General features: G+C 40.4%; 1 protein-coding gene across 1 annotated transcript; it reads right to left on the reverse strand.

The window, feature by feature from the left end:
* Positions 1-11: 11 nt before the first annotated feature.
* LOC117949425 (netrin-4-like) lies at positions 12-9,351 on the reverse strand. The gene is made up of 10 exons (XM_034879704.1): positions 8,993-9,351; positions 8,160-8,716; positions 5,809-6,081; positions 4,731-4,857; positions 4,289-4,477; positions 3,279-3,486; positions 3,032-3,144; positions 2,804-2,872; positions 1,824-1,997; positions 12-1,067 (listed from the first exon to the last, which is right to left on the reverse strand). Exons 1-10 carry the CDS (start codon positions 9,051-9,053, stop codon positions 925-927), a joined length of 1,914 nt encoding a protein of 637 aa, XP_034735595.1. The 5' UTR covers positions 9,054-9,351; the 3' UTR covers positions 12-924.
* Positions 9,352-17,618: the final 8,267 nt, after the last annotated feature.

The following is a 17,618-nucleotide window of genomic DNA, read 5'->3' on the forward strand; positions in this document are numbered from 1 at the left end:
ACACACACACACACACACACACACACACACACAGGTTTGAGAGATGTGTGAATTCTCCTCATAAAGAAGCAGGTCAGACAGCAGAAATCCTCACAGAATCCAGTCTGACTGAAGTAACCTGACAGTGAATAATTCTTGTAACTGAACCAGCTGTGAGAACAAACTCAATCCTGATAGTTTTAGCCGGCTGCATGTACTCCAGACCAGAGAGGGTGGAGCAGAGTGTGTTTTGCTCTTGTCAGACAGCAGGCGGGCGAGTTTGCCGGAGCTGAGCAGAGCTGTTCAGATTAAGCCCCTTTATTCCTTTAATGTTTTTTTCATCCAGGAGTTACTTGTTCTGACCTGCACAGTCCCAGACTCTCTGGCAAGGACATCAAGCAAATGCACACATCCACACTCACACACATTCTGACTTCATTCATGATTTATCGGCAATATCTGCGAGACAACAAGGATAATTCAGTCTGTGCCTTTGCAAGACTTTAGAGTAAACAACTCTCAGTAAAATGTATACTGTAGGACTTAAATGGCTCATCAAGTCTGACAGCAACGTACCCAGGAAATAAAGTGTAACTGAGTATTTAACATGCATTGTTTCATAAATTACCTAGAAAATACAATACAGTAAGACAGGAATGAAATTCCAACATCAGCTTTGTCTTTGCTTTGTTTTCTTTGACTCTTACAGTAAGTGACCGTAGTCGGGCGAGGTTTGTGCTTATTTTCACCACAGCACTGTGGCGTAGTAGCTGTTTCTTGGGGCTGTGGACTCCACAGAAACATTAAATCTCTGTAGTAGGCATGGGGATTTGCTTTCATTTTAGTGTCCAAGCAATGCCTAATTTAAACAGTCCCTTGTTTACTCCTGTATGTCACAGATCATACCTTTCCATCCCTCTGTCCACTGCAGTTCTTGGTAAAGCCCTACCAGCGGCCACAGTCTTTTCTGAGGGTGTGGAGGATTTTGCGTCCCAAGGTTGACTTCCATGGTTTTACCAGGCTCTTGGTGTTAATCATCAGTCGGCCGGTCTTCCAGTCCTCATGACCAGCCACTACATACTCAGATCCTGGAGAAGAGAGCAGAGCATGAGCTTTACTACATTTAAACTTTACTAAGATTGGCACTAAAATACGCAAAACAGGAGAAAATCACCTTGTGTCCAAAGAGCCCACATCATTACATAACTATAATAAACCAGTTAAATACTGTACTGCTAAGGATGGCTTGGATGAATGTTGCCAGAACATAATGTTAATGTTACATCTGTAACATAATGATTATTGTAAGAGTGTTAGATGTGAATAGTCTCATAACAGAAAGGTGGCTCTAATCTTTAAGCTGTAAACGTCCAATTTAAATGACTAATGTTAGGACATTGGCACCCACTCAAAAGCTCCATGAGCAGCGACAAAGATCCTCTATTCAGCACAAAGCTGGCAGATTGTTCACTTAACCTGTTCAAATCCACCTCCTTTGCTTGATTTTTGTCTATTTCTCATTCCCAAAGGGAAAAGCTTATAACAGCCGAACTGCAAGGCCAACATGCATGTAAAAGGCTTTATTTGAAAGCTAAACTCTGCTAGTTTATGGACATGTGCTTGATTAGCATGTGACTAAAACACAACATACACTACAGCAGTTCAAACATAGTTCAAAATTGTTATTTTGGTCCCATCAACAACAACAAAAATGTCTTGAAAAGAAATTGCTAAAACATACTTTGCACCAGACTATAACTACCACTAACTACACTACACTATAATAACACTACTTTCACATGGTGAGCAATACATGTTTGTGTGTGGAAGGGGCTGCAGCTGACCTGGGTTGAGGATAGGACAGGTACAGCCCTGGGTGGTCCAAGACTCTGGGTAAAGTGTGACACTTCCCCGCTGGATCTTCATCTGAGGCTTCTGGTACAAGACCTTCTTGACTTTAACCTCTACTTCCGCATGGGAGCCTTTATCGTGAGCTGACATTACTTTCCCCACCAGCACTGCCAAGGCAACACAAACAGTAATTCAACAAATTAGCAGTCTACCAACTACAAAATACAATTTTTACTTCTCACGTTTTTCTTCTTTTGCAGCATAGACACATTTCAAAAGGTTAAAGGGGAACTCCACCAATTTTACACGACCAAATCAGTTTACTTGTAATGAGGAGAACTATGAGCCCCTGAAAAAAGTTGTCTAATGTCTTCTGTGGCCCTGGAGTAGCTTTTCAAGTCTAAGGAAATTACCAAACTAATGTCATCAGGATTTTTTTTCCTCAGTCTTGGCTTTGGAGACTGCTATTTTTATATAATATATACACTGGGGGCATTGTGGGTCAGGGAGAGTCTAATAAAAAGATGTTATCAAGCTGCAACATGGGAATCGGTGAACCAGGCTGTGATCAGATGTCTTGGCCTCTGCTGCGTCAATTTTGACCTTGAGGTGCAATGCAAATTTTCTTTGAAAAGGTATCCTATGGAGTTAGTGACCACTAGTAGCGCTGTGGAGCAATGTTTTCGTGAATGGGTCTTGTTTTAAAAAAAATAAGCTTTGCAAAGGTTTTATGAGCGAGAAAATGCATTCAGTATGACACTTCGTGGATTTTGGTGACTTGCAATGAATGTAACGAGAAAATTTTATTTTTTTTTACAAGAAAACTCAATGGGAGTGGAACATCTAAGTTCTGGAATTATATGATAGACAGATCTGATGGATTTTAGAGTGACAGACATAGTCTCACCCTCCTTCACTGCCATGATTAGCTTACACCAAATGTAATGAATTCCCTCCGTCAAATAGCACTTACCATAGTCATACTCCGCAGCACAGAATAGTTTAGGGATGCCAAGGGTTACTTCCACACATTCACATTTCACTGGAAAAAAAACATTATTAAAAATATATAAATAAATCATATAAATCATCATATAAATCACTTCATCATGATGTATAGATTTTTAAGATCAAAACACCTGCATTTTATCTGTGTGGCTGATTGTGCCGAATATTATGTGTGATATGACCTGTGACTCACCAGAGTGGTGCAGTGCAGAGAAAAGCTCCTCTACCCTAAAGAGTGCCGTATCACTATTATTGCTGCTGTGTCCCATGTGGCCGGTGGCTGTATAGAAGACCTCCGAATCTGAGCTGTGCCGCAGAGGTAAAACCATTCAGAGGCAGGGCTCCACTCAGTGTTATTCATCCAGAATGCACTTCACGTCTACACCACACATCACTTAATCCAAATACATATGGAAATGGTATTAAGTCTTGGCTCTTACCCAGAAATGCAGTCACCGGTGTAGGGGTCACAGTCCCCTGTGCAGTCACATGGACGGCAGCCGTATTCATCAAGCCCCCAGTATCCCAGCATGCAGCTGTCACAGCTGGGGCCTCCGACACCGGGCTTACAAGTGCACTCCCCACTGCTAGGGTTACAGAGAGTGCTACCTCCTGAGAGGACAGAGCCTACAGGGTGGCAGGAACAGGCTGCAGAGGAGAGGGGTGACAGAACAAGAGGACTGGATGTTTACATTTCTGTTTGTAGGTCAAACTATGTGTCTCCTTTTCTGGCACGGACCTAGAAGCACAAAGTATACATTATAAGCCCGCAAGTATGCAATGAACAAACACACCTATAGAAGCACAAACAAAGCCATTTAGAGTGTACACAGGGAATTCCTGCAGCAATTTAAAAGTGAACTGTATTTTATCATCATCCTGTAGTAGGCAATAAGCGGGGAGTATTTACTCCATATGCTTTGAGCAGCTGCAGCAAAAACAAACACCCTCAATCACACCGTCTCTGGACTGTGAGACCTGCCGCCTGATGGTCCTTTGTGATGACGGATTGACTTTTGTTACAGACTTGATTCGTCTGTGTCCAAAAATGGAACGTTTGTTCTTAAAAAAGGCTTCCGCATGTCTGGCAGAAGGGAAAGGGCAAGAATGAGAAAAATGTGCTTGCATGGTCCATGGGAAATTCCTTCATTGTTGCAATTACAGTCAAATTCCAAAACAGCGTGGTTGTCTCCGTCATTCCTGCTAAGGAGCGGACTAGAGTCATCTTACTATCTCATCACTGGGAATGCAGTGACTCAGAGAGGTGCCGGGGGGAAATACCCTTATCAAAGAGATCTATCTGCTTTAATCTCAGAAGGGTCAAAAGAAACATCTAATCTTCATTACTGCCCTCAAAATATCAAAGGCTCCCCCTCTTAATTGGAATTCTCTGCTGGCATTCATCCAAACAGAGTTATGGTTTCAGAAAAAAAAACTTTAAGGGTCTTACCTTTGCAGGAGTCAGGGGCAGTTTTTGGTTGGCCGGGGTCTCTGAAGAAGCCTTTCTTACAGTTCTGGCAGTGACGGCCCTCCGTGTTGTGGCGGCAGTTGTCACACACCCCACCACTCTGCCGTCCTGTCGCTAGCCACCATTCCCGACTGAAGTGACAGCTCTTGGCATGACCATTACACTTGCATTCTAGGTTTAGATAGACATGTACAATCAAACACAACAAGGTGTTTTTCATTCCTCGGTTGAACTCTCAAAGCCCTAGTGATAGCAGTGATAACTATAACAGTAGCTGACATGAAAAAGAAGAACTGCTATGTTATTTATCGTGCATAAGAGTCTGAAAGGTTACATGTGATTTATGAGACTAAATTCATTTTAGAGTTATCTCTACATGCTGTGTGTCCTACTCTGCATTTGACTTTCTTGCCCCATCACTCACTCTGGCATTCATGCGGTGTTCCTATGATGCCATTGGCAGCCTGCCAGGGTTGGTCATTGTAGAGAGGTGCACAGCGCTCGCAGTGGTCACCTGCTGTGTTGTGTCTGCAGACACACCTGCCATGGACCTGCCAGGCAAACACCACGGACAGAAACTTGTCAATTGTATTGTGTCTGCAGGCATCTTTTAACTGTTGACTGTATGTTTTTTACAAGTGCTTCAGGAACATTGCTTAGAGGAAAGTGAGCAAGTAGTATTGTATAATGTACTTTCACATTGTAGGATTAATTTGTATTTGAGTTTTCATTGTATTCTTCTTCAACTGTTAATTGGTTTAAGATGTGTTATTACCCCTGGGGCAGGTTGGATGGTTAACCACGCCTTTCATCATCCTATTGATGTAAATTCTGTATCTGGAGACTATTTTAAAACATTTTTGCCTGACAATGCTAATGAGATTGAAAACATTATCCATTTAAATAAAGTTGTGGTCTGTAGTCAGTGTACAGGTATAACTTTTTTCATTGAGCCTGATTTCCAGCAGCCTTGCACCTACATGTGATGTGCGTAATATGTCTTAAGTATTATAACACATCAACATCTACATGTACAACCACAGTGGTTACACACTGTGCAGCTTACTAATGTCTGTCAAACATGTCTACACCCCTTCAGGCCATGTTGGAATTAAACTAGTGCTTCTATTCTCCATTTACAGTAAAGAGCATAACACAACAGAGACTATGGGTTGTTAAAGCATAAGGCTGAATACAGTAATTAAAGTTTCCACATCCTTAAATCCCTGTAATGGTAGGTAAAGCTGCGGCCTAATATCCAGTCTTCACTTAAGCAGCACATACCAGCGCACAGCTGAGTAACAAGGGAGTGGTGGGAACTAAACCAAACCAATCCCTCTCACCACATAATCAAAAGAACTGAGACCAAATGAAGCTATCAGTATGACACAACATCTTAGTTAATTTTCAAAACAAAAGACCAAGAGCAAGAGTGTTTCCTTGGTAGAGTATCATGTACCTGTAAGCTGTGTGTTCACAAAATCCATCTTAAAAATACTCACCATGTTGTCGGTCTTCTGTTGGCTGGACTGGTATCCCCCGGCTGGTACACAGTTGTCAGCATGACCATTGCAAAGGCAACTGCCTTTGACAATAAAATCATAAATGGCATAGTGGTCGGTGGGGAGGACAGCGGCACCAGGATGTTTGGCCTGGCAGGGACACTGCTGGCGCTGCAGCAGACGGACTCTGAGGTTGGTGATCATGAGCTGGTCCTGGGCAGCTGGTCCATACGGATCCACAGAGTTCCAGGGCGACAAAGCTCGATAGATCACCTGGGCATTGAAAAAGAGGAGAAAGCGTCTTTAAATCTGCGTTATTCCATTTGTAAAAGACTCTCTAACAAGTGAAAAAACTGACTTGAGAGACAATGACAGACCATGACAAAAACATTATGTCAGTTTCTCTTTTTTCTCCGTCTGCCAAATAAAAACCAGGCATCAATATGGTTCATCTTTCATGCTCCTCAAATAGCTGCTATTCTAGGAAAGTCAGACGAGCTCCAATGTAAACATGGACAAATGGTTCTTGTTCTCCCTCGTTAAGTTTAGCTGAATGTTGATCTTTGGGATGCAGCCTCTCTGTCTGTTTTTGAAATTGTACTCATGGTTTTTTACCCTTAATCGCAACATCAGGAATGAAAACCGTCAGACACACAATATGATTTAGTTAGGCTTTTTATGGAAGTAAAATTGAAAGCAGGAAGCATGAGTGGAAAAGTTCCAGACCCAAACTATAACATTAATAGGACAAACGTAATCTTCAATACACACTTTTATTTTTCGATCTAATTCTCATATATTCTCATCACTTCTATACGTCAGAAGAGGGTGAAAACACTCTAAAATGTCCCTTTTTCATACTTATTTTGTACAATTATCATCCATAAGTGCATGGTCTGTTTGTATTGTGCACAAGAGAGAATTCGTGCTATGACATAATTTGGTAAGTGATACAGTACACATGTCAATTACAGGTTTTATTGTATGATTATGTCACTCGACAAATTAGCTAACTTTGGTTTGCAATAAGAAAAACTTCACTTGTAATGACCATATTTTTACGTTAGCTCATTACTGCAAGCAGAGATTTAAACTAAGTAAATGATGTCTGAAGTGTTACTTTATTACTGAAACTCTACATTCACACAACATTTCGGGGACCTCTTTGCATGTTGAGCAACAGAGACACTAATTATAAAGGGCGAGGGGCTTACACAAGAGAGCTGACATACTGTAGCAAGACACATACTTGTTGCAAACACACTGCAATTATGAGATCAGTCAAAGCCATATATTTATTCAGACATTTAACCAGAACCTCCCAACGTGGTCTGAGGCGAGACAAATCTTTACTATCCAGTGAGAGTATTTCTTCTACACCTCTGCGTGAATTAACGGTGTGCTCATGAATAGACCAAAAATGGTTTTCAGGCTCAGACCTCCCTGTGATGACGCTCAAAAAATGCTTTGGGAGAACATCATAGGTAAAAGTCAACATTGATATTCTAGCTGTGCAAGCTGTTTGCGTCTTAGAAGGCTAACCTGACAAAAAAGGTCTCCCGCAGCCCTTCAGAGGAGGTCAGTTTACAAAGTAACTGTTTGTTCAGTGGGTTGTGTGATATCAGCTTATAGTGCATCCTGGTGCCAATAAATTGACAACAAAAGCAGAGCAGATGGTAAGTGTTACTGCTTTGAAGTGCTGGGGGAATGTCTGGCAGTGAGATTTGATGTGGTCACTCTCAGATCTCAGAAATAAAATAACAATCCAATATTAAAACCTTTTCCCTGAGCTACAGAATCATACTTGCACCTCAAAGAGTATTATCATTGGCCCATGACCTACAGTATGTGTACTTATACAAAAGTTAATTCAGAAAAGATTAAGGTATGAAGGGGTATCTAATTTCTGCAAACTTTCTGTGGAACCATATTGTGACAATAAGATCATGTGTTATCAGTTTTCCAAATCCTGTTGTTTAAATGAAGGATTTTGCAAATTTTAATTAAAAACTACTAAATGAATACTAGTAATAGCTTTCAGCGTACTTGTTTATAGCTGTGACGAGCTTTGAGGGACTTCTATGTCCCTACGCTGTCAAAAGCACTGAAACAGCTAAAAAATAAATAAAAGGGCTGTAAAAGTCATCAGAAATAAAGCTCACATCATGGTATGTTTCCAGTAAGGTAATACATCCTTTCACTCAGTAAAACATGTTTTTAGTTATTCGCTTCTTCTTCAAAAGTAGTATGCATTATTATGTTGGCCCCCCACACCCCTCTCATGCCAAACTGTCTAAACCACTTTCCATCCCATGTAAATGTTTCTAGACCTGCCACTGTAGGCTACTCACCTCTCCTCTGGTGCAAGGGAAAGCTCCTGAATACTTGGAGGTGCAAGTTGCTCCACTCTCCCCGAATGGCAAACCCTCTGACATGCCAAACACCTTCTCACAGTCCCTGGCAAAATACCTGCTGGCCCTCCATGTGTGACCATGGTCTTGGGAGCGCTCCAGCACCATTGCAGCGGGGCGGGGTGAGCGGAACACCAGGATGACATGGGTGAGGAGGAACTCCGTCTCCAGGTCGAGCTGGAGCATATCCTCCTTCACCCCCTCTGCCGACTGCCACCAAGTGTCAGGGTAGCGGAAAGAAGAGTCGCTCATGGCAGAGGGGGGATGCGCTTGGTTCGGGATGGCAGAGTTGCACTTGCTGCATTTTGCGGCCGAGCAGGACTCCCTTCTACGGGGGGAAGCGGTCTCTTTGTAGATACAGTAGGGCTCCGAGGAGTTGGAGCCGCAGACCGACTGAGTTCTCAGCACTCTGCCCTGGGCCAAGTTGCCCATTAGCGGGTTGCAGGCTCGGCCGGAGCAGCGGCTCTCCACAGCTGGACCTTTGGATTTAGAAGTTTCTGGTAGGAAAAAGGCCCGTTAATTTTAGTATCATTTGAGAGAAGTTAAGAGAAAAACGACAGTAGTAGCCTATGTCGGGCATGAAAGGGGATTAGGCTACTATGAAGGTTGCGAGTTCGGTTCCCGCTCCCTTTACACCCTTTCTTTGAATGTGTGTAGGCTACTTATGATGCAGTGAGGCACGTGGACCAGACATTTCATAGGAGTGCAACGCTCGTTTTAATAATTCACATCTTCATGAAGTGGGTAAGTTTTAGATGCAAATTCAAACTCACCGGCTGACAGAGGAGAGGATGCGCACACCGGGATAATGACAAGTAAAGTCCACAGTTTCATCCTGGAGGAGTTGTTGTGCTTCTACATAAAGTCACCTGTCGTATATTCCGCAGGAGCAAGAAACGCGCCCTCAACAGTTTGATCCAAGGATATCCAGCTGTTAATAACTCTACATGTTGCTTTCCGATATAAAATAACTACTTCCAAACGGTTACAGATACTAAGAAACTCAACAGACTTGAACTTGAGCTTATTCTGTCTGTCATAGTGGACAAATGCTGTATCTGAGCGCTCTGCAGTGATTATTACCCTTAAATATTTCCAGCCCACTTGCTGTGGAGAGTTCATTGACATTTGGGAATATGAAGCTGTAAGCACCGCCCTCCCCGTCTGGTCTTCTCCTAGACCCCGCCCACGCTGGTTTCTAAAATCAGACTTTTCAAAAGGAGCAATATCAAAACCATCTCTGGAAGACTTGTTGGCATTTAAAGGGGATGTTTTGATTTTGATGATGATTCATTACATAAAAGGGCCATTTTGTATTAGCCTCAAACTATACATGCCTATTTTATCCTCAATCCACATTTAGCCTATTTTTTTTATCTCTGCCTCTTTCAATAAGCACCCATGGTTGTCATCATATTTAGAGTAGAAAAGCACTGGTCTTAAACAGTAAGTGAGACATTAAGATGGCCTGCACAACCCATTCAGACACTTGAGCTCTGACCGACAAGTATGCCATTGTGTTGCATTCCTGCCACATTTCACCACTTATTTCTAACTGCCACTCATTAACTACACTTTACCTACCCTGTCAGACAGACAACAACCCTGGACCTGAGGGGTCGCACAACCCTTGACCCCAATAATCATCCAGTTGCACACTATTTTTTTTTTTTACTTTAACAGTAGAACCTCATTGAGTAAAAAGAGACATTTAAGATGAAAACATTGTCATATGATATTTCTGGGCGCTTTGCCAGTGGTTAATGCAATATATCATAATAATTTGATATTATGTAAAAGCTTTAAAGTGTGGAGCAGACAGCCGAAGACAGGACAGGCTGATTAATGAAGATGTAAAGGGAACAGTGTCGTTAAGAATATGCATAGTAATCTCATTACTCATTACTATGAGTAAATGTGGCCTGTCATATGAATCATCCAGTTATATGGGTGTGTGGGAGAAGAAGGGGTCATGAGCAAAGTCTTTTCCTTAAGGCATCCCGGATCAGAACATTCCTTAAATACTGCAACTCTCGTCACAGGAACAGCCTCTTCTGAACAGGGTTCATGTCTGTGTTTTTAGATTTCCATGGGTTATTTTGGTTGTCTCCAGATGATTCGCCTGTTTGTACATCGCTTCACTTGCATGTTTTTACGATCTTTAAATCCCAGTAGTCACCGTGAAAAAAGCTGCAGAAGGATGTCTAATCTTGGCCAGTCTGTGATGTATTCGCCCAGCAGGATGAAAGCAACGCACATGACAACATTCCTTTACTCTCTTTACTTTCCGCTGTTTGTTGTTGTCTCTGTTACACAGCTTAAATTCTTCTGGGTCAAATCATTAAATGAGTTTGACATTTTGGGAAATACAATTATTTGCTTCTTTGCTTTAGAGATTACAAGACCTTTAGAAGTGCTTTTACTTTTGGACAGAGACAGGCTAGCTATTCCCAGTCTTTGTGCTAAGCTAAGATTTTTGACATTTACAGTCATGACATTAGAGTGGTAGAAATCTTTTCATATAACTCTCTCAGCAAGAAAGCAAAATACAAAATAGCCCAAATATGCCCTATAATGTCCAACTTTCCTTTAAGAATAAAACAGTGTTCACTTATTCCATTAAAAAGCTCAAACCAGGTTTAGTTGTATGATTAAAGAACAACAGTGAATCTATGTGGGAATACTGCAGATAGGTGTATTCATGAATAATGTCAAGCATTACAGTACAGTCAGCGGGGGCTACAGTTCAATGAAATCCGGGGATGAAATCATCCTCTCATGTTAAATCATCTCCTTGTCTGCTACAATCTGGTCCTGGACTTTGACAGCCAGGGGGGCTGCTGTGGCCTTGTCAACTAACGGCCCAATAAGATGAGAGACGCGGGGCCGTTCCACCGCCGCTGGCCTACTTTATTTCCAGACTGTAAAAGGATATGGTTCCCTCTGCCCCTCCTCATGCTGCCATGTCACCTAGTACCTCCAGCTCACTGATCCATCTCAACCCTTGCAAGTAATCTGTCTACTCTCCTGTAAAAGCCAGACAAAAAGCCAGACATGCTCCAGGCATAGCTGCCTTGCCCTCAGGCCAGGCATTAAAGGCTCCAAACACCTTCTGCTTTTTTGCTTCCATTTATATGACGTTTATCACTGCTATCTGTCTGCTTGTTCCTAGCCATAACATTCCCCTCCCCCACGTTTTATCAGATGGTTCAATCTGAAATGACACAAAAATGAAACAGGCTTTGTGTTATGTAAATGTTGGTGCTAGAATGCAACTTCTAATGCTGTAACTTATTGGTTAAGTTATTCATATTATACTATGACAGAAGTACAGAAGGCCTCTACTACTCCACCAAACACATTCCCCTCACCCCCTCAACCCTTTCCAGCCAGACACTTCTGGAAGTTTATACTCAATATTTTACATCACCTTTTGACATGCTCTCTTTTTGCACAGGAAAGACTAAACAGATGACCGAGCACAGCCTGGTTTTAATAGTGGACACAGAAACATGGGAACTGGGGGAGTTTCACCTTCATAAAAGCCAGGCCGGCGGATGTGTCCCAGTTTTATTTTTTATTGTTATGGGAGGGGACCGGAAAGCCTACAGAGGGCTGAAGTCTGTGTCATGTCATCTGCCACATGAATTAAAACACACACAAAACACACAGTACCATGAACAATGGGAGAGGAAACAGTGACAGGTTTTAACATACAAATCACAGGTGTGAGTTCTTCTTTTGAGTGTCTGACAGGTGATGGCTGAAAAAGCAGAGGAGCAGCCAAACATGCGGACAATTTATATTACAGATCATGTTTACATGTCATAGAGGATGAGACATCCGTTAAGTGTCAGTTTTCACTGCATCCCTGTTGCATGTTAATTACTAACTGTGAACATTTTAAAGGTTTGTCTGGTACAGTAACACTGGAAAAGGTTTCCGTTAATTTAATCTTTAACTCAAAATACTGTTGGAATTTTAAACACAAAATAGTTTTTTATGTTTTTTTATTTCCTTTTTTTGCTGGCTATATTTTGTATCATCACTCATAGTATTGGTGGGCAGCACCCCATGTTTGTCATAATTATGTGCAGCTTCACAATTCATTATTATTCTACACAGATCTTGTATTCTGTGAAGATGTAGTTGAATCCACTATTGTGGACAAAAAATGTATGTTTTTCCTAAAGTGGAAACCCTTCTCACAGTTTGAAAAAGGGATGCTCCTGGAAAACATGAAGATTAGTTTAGGAAAAAACACTTTTTTTCTTAAATTTTCATAGTGATAGCTCAATTTATTGGCGCACGCACGGTTCTGTCATTATCTTAGGGTGACCAAACGTCCTCTTTTGCCCTGACATGTCCACTTTTAACGTGCAGTCCGGGTCGTCCGGGGGGGGCGTGTGCTTGAATTGACTGGCGCTTTGCACAAAATACTACGGTCCTTTGTTGCGTGACGTAATTCCCGAGAGGCTGCATTGTGGGCTGATTGGCGACGCGCACAGACAGGGAGCAGATCAGACAACGGAGCAGCGTTGCACACTATAATGCCGAAGCTTAAATTCAGCTTCACAGGTGAACTGCAAAAAAACTTTCCACGTACCTTCCCGGTCAGGGAGGCGGAGTGCACCGTGTGCAAAGCTAGCACATTAGTTTCAGTGTGTAATAAAGGTGCTGGAGATCTTAAAGCTCACATGGACACCGAAAACAACTTCTACTATTACATTGAAAAGGTTTTAAGAGATATTAAGTTGAAGCTGACACAGAATAGGTCATATTTATAACATTATTTAATATTTATTTATTTGAAAAGAGAATTTGTTACAGGTTGTTAGATATTTTATTTTATTGCATACGTTATTTTTTTATACCAGTAAGGCATAATAAAGCATGTTCATTAACCTCTGAGAAGCCTGTTTGAATTGTGTTTCGAGCCCGGGCAACTGTCCATTTTTTTGGAAATCAAAATCTGGTCACCCTACATTAACTGTCAGCCCAGAGGTGTACAGTAAACAAATCAACAGTAACCTCCGAAACAGTGCACTATATACTATATAAATTACTACTTAGTATATACTTTATAGTATTGGCATGCGGTATGGAAATGACTGACACAGAAATGTGGTTGGCACAATGTCAGTGTTATGAGTGTTTGATTATCATTGTGCAGGCTCATTTGAAAAAATGCCCATAGAAGAAGCTGTTTTTTCCATTGTTGCAAAGCAAAACAACCATGGGCAAAAGTTTCAAAATGCAATGTGACAGACATGGTGAACTTGAAGAACGATGGCTGTTGTTAATCATGAGGACGCCTCGGGGCTGTTCTGAGTTAAAACTTTGCTAAGAGAAAAAAAACTCCATTATTTTGAGAAAGTTCCACCTGCTGTGCCATTTAATTGTAGTATTTAAACTTTTAAATGCACTTTAATGATGAAGAAAGCCATAAAATGTTTGAAAATTGGTGCTAGATTGAGGATGACTATGTTTATGTTGTGAAGCTGTCTTTTAGCAGTTATGATTGATGGTAACATGTCTTGAAGAGCCACCCTTTAGACTTTTACCTAGGCGGGCGAGATTAAGCGGCTCCCCTTGGGTTCTCAGTAGGGACAGACAGGATGGTAATCTTGGTAGAGGATGGAGAAGATTCAAGTCTGCCTGGGATATGAGAGGAATGTCTGCTGCCTCCACAGCGGGACCCTGTTTTAAGCTCCATGTCTGTCCCCATGTTGTTGTACTGTATGTTGAAGCAGCTATACGTGTAATACATTTCTGTCTGACAAGTCAGGACAAGATAAATATATATCTTCATTTTGAGTAAAGTGGACATCTACAGAGAGCAGCCTGCCAGCAAGCATTGCTATTTATCATTACAAGCCTTTAATAAACCTCACTGAAAGCAATTATTATCACTTTTCTGCTCAACAGATTCGGTTTACATTTTATGACCCTTTCCCAGGGGTGGTAGAAGTACTCAGATCCTTTACAAGGTAAAAGTAGCAATACCAAACCAAACTTACTACAATAAAAGACAAAGAAAATATATGTTTAGTATCAAAGGTAAAAGTAATCAAGTGAACAATGGTCCTTTTTTAGAATGTTATACAATATGTTTTGTATTACATTATTAGATTTCCGTTATTAATGTATCAATGTGTATGCAGCATTGTTTCCACAACATGTTATAATACATTTCATATTCACATTCATAGGAATTTCAGTTATACTTCCAAGATATAGCATGCATATCTTTTGGATCACTTTGAGAAGTTGGCATTATGCAATGGGTGCATGCACTGCCATGTAATGGGTGGACAATTTGGGACATTTACAACTGTTTAACACAATGATGGGTGTTGGTTGAAATGACTAAAAAATGATAATTAAAATTGTTTTTACCATGTTTTCTAGCAACTATTAAATTAATATAAACAAACATATGCTTTTATAGATCACCAGATAATTAAGACAAAACAAAAAACTATGAAGGATGGTAAGTATTTTGATTTGCTATTTATTTCCTGCAGAATCTACAGCAGTGTTTACATAGGTCTTGGGGACATAAAACATCCATAAATTGGCTGGATGCATAATATGAAGCCAACGCCCTCTCAAGTCAATAGACTTGTTGAATAAAACACTGTAAGCTTGTAGCTAAGCTGGGTAGTCCAACCTTAGCCATATCAACCAAATGCCTAACACCAACACTGACTCTAACCCTTATCTGAACCTGAACCTTTATATCAAGTCATAACCATTAAACAGAGCTTTGAAGAAGTGAAGAGTGGCCAAAATGTACTTTCCAAAAATGCTTTAATTGTGTATAGGTCTTGGGCCTCGCAAAGACAGTTGTACACACACACACACAAACACACAAAGCAGAGTTGAGATGGCTGGGAATAAATTATTTACATTTCATATTTCATACTGATTATAGATTCTACTGTCAGAAGGATTCGAGGCTAGACAAAAATGATAACCGCTTAAAGCCATGAAAGCGCGATGTACACAACGACGCTACTAATTTGCCATGCTTACTAACATTTTTAATGCAACCATAGTATTATTTATTTACAGTGTGTTATTGCTTCGTTTTCTTACCTGTTTAAGTTCTTCCACCCTGTTGACGTCTTTGTTCTTTCACTGTTTTCTTTGAAATAACTCTGTTAAATGCCGTAGCACAGAGACAATAACCAATTTTACCTGTGAAATGAAGCAACAGACATGTGCAACCTATGAAGCAACAAGATGGAAACGGAACGAAAGGCTAACTCAATTACACTGCCGGGAACTTAACAGCGTGTCACCCAGCGGAAGTAAACAATGGAGGCGCTAAACTGGCAGCAAGCTTTTACTGTCTATTGACGAGGACATTGTTGTCTTACGGCAGATCATTATTTCGTTTCTACTTAAACAACTCCTTCAGTTTTGAGAGAGTTTGTCAACGAGCAACTAACCGATGCTGCTGAAGAAATATTCGGAGTTAAAAAAAATAGCCTCTTGCGAGTAACGTTATGAATAAAAGATCGATCGTCTGTAAATGCGGCTGGATATCGTTTGAAAATCTTAATCTGAACCTGGTCTTTTAAAAAATAAAATAAGTTAATAAAGTGAAATGGAAACGTGTGGTATGTATTTACTCATTTTCTTTGTCCTCTGTTCTCCCAGAGTTCCCTCTGCAACATGTCTGTAAGGAGAACCAGCAGAGGAACTCTCAGCAGAGGAACTCCGGTCTAGACAGACTGTATTGTATATTAAATTCTAAATATATACAGTCTATGGTCAAGACCAAGAAGACCCAGAGCCTCCACAGATGAAAGAGCAGGAGGAACTCTGCACCAGTCAGAAGGGAGAGGAGCTTGTCCTGAAACAAGGGACTAACGTTTCTGTTGACTCCTCCTAATGAGAAAAGGAACCACAGTGAACAAGGAACCAACCAAAGGGACTACCAACGTCTTCCTCTCTGAGGCTGAGAACCAAGATCAGAAAGGAAGCAAGCATCGAGACTCAGGATCAACTAAAAGAAACGCAGAGCCAAAACCAAAGAGAAGATGTCACAAAAGCAATAATCACAGTAACAATGTACACAACTGTAAGTTGTTAAAGGTTCACTGTAATACGCAAACAGGTAAAACGTGTTTCCAATGGGACCCTTGTGGCAGAGCATTCAAGTTGAGGTCCTAATTGTATAAACAGCTGATAATCCACACAAGTGGCCTGTGTTCTTTTAAAACGTGGTGAAAGATTTGGTTCGACATCATTTTTGAACACTCAGATAAGAATCCATACAAATGTGAAGCCCTATTGCAAAATGTGGAAAATGTTTTAGATATAATCATGCCTTTTTTTCTTTTCTTTTTCTTATTTAAATATATTTATTTGAAATAACTTGATAATAAGTTAAATGTAATGGTACAGAGATAACATAACTGAAATTATTGTCAAGTGAAGCAAGACCCAAGCAGGACTAAAAGCTCACTAAATCTGTCAATGTGCCAAAAACATAAGGATTGTGATATAACACATTACAAGTCATCATCACATGCAATCAGCTGGTAAATGTCCTGATACTCACAGTCCTGAAGTGAAGCACACACACTTTAGATTTCAAAGTAAGGGAACTTCAAACAAGAAATGATTTGACCTGAGCCAAAATTTGAATTTAGTTGAGAAAGTAATTATATTTATTTGGATGTAGTAGATATGAAAATGGGGGAATATTGCCACCCAGTGGTTACAATTGGATTTAGTTTAAAAGAAGTGTGATTTAGGCTGTTTACGTAAAACTGACTATTGAGGATCAGTGCAGTAATTTAGAGTACAGAAATTATAGTATTCAAGAACATAAATTATTGATGTTTTAGATAATTAATACCTTAATCCTCATCACACGGACATAAACCTGTGTATTTATGTCTCAAGTTTCAAATTCCAAATTATTAATTTACTCATGATATAAGCAGATATGATTCATTTACCAGCTTGCAGAGATGTCACTGCTATTTCTGGTACATTTATATTCTCAGTAAAAGGTTTCTTTAACTAAATTGCTCAGATTGAGAATAAAAGTTGCGATTAGAAATGTCCCATTTGTCCTGTTCTTATGTACCATTTAGAGGCAAATATGCATATTTCTATTCTAGAGATATCTTCTACTCCTGTCTATTTTTTTTATTTTGTTTTGTGATCACATTTTTTTTATTTAAACAGCCAAACATAAGTGTAAAACATTGGTCCAGATGACAACGCACAAAAGTAGGCTACACTACAAACAGAAGAAGGAACAGTGCACCTTTTCCACAATCCTTCCTTGCGATCAAATGTTTCAGTCTAAAACAAAGAGAGGAAATATGGGAAGAAGGGAAACAACAACAAAACCACAACAACATGTAGCTCACA

This window comes from Etheostoma cragini, chromosome 8 (assembly GCF_013103735.1).
Source record: "Etheostoma cragini isolate CJK2018 chromosome 8, CSU_Ecrag_1.0, whole genome shotgun sequence".
Taxonomy (NCBI): Eukaryota; Metazoa; Chordata; class Actinopteri; order Perciformes; family Percidae; genus Etheostoma; species Etheostoma cragini.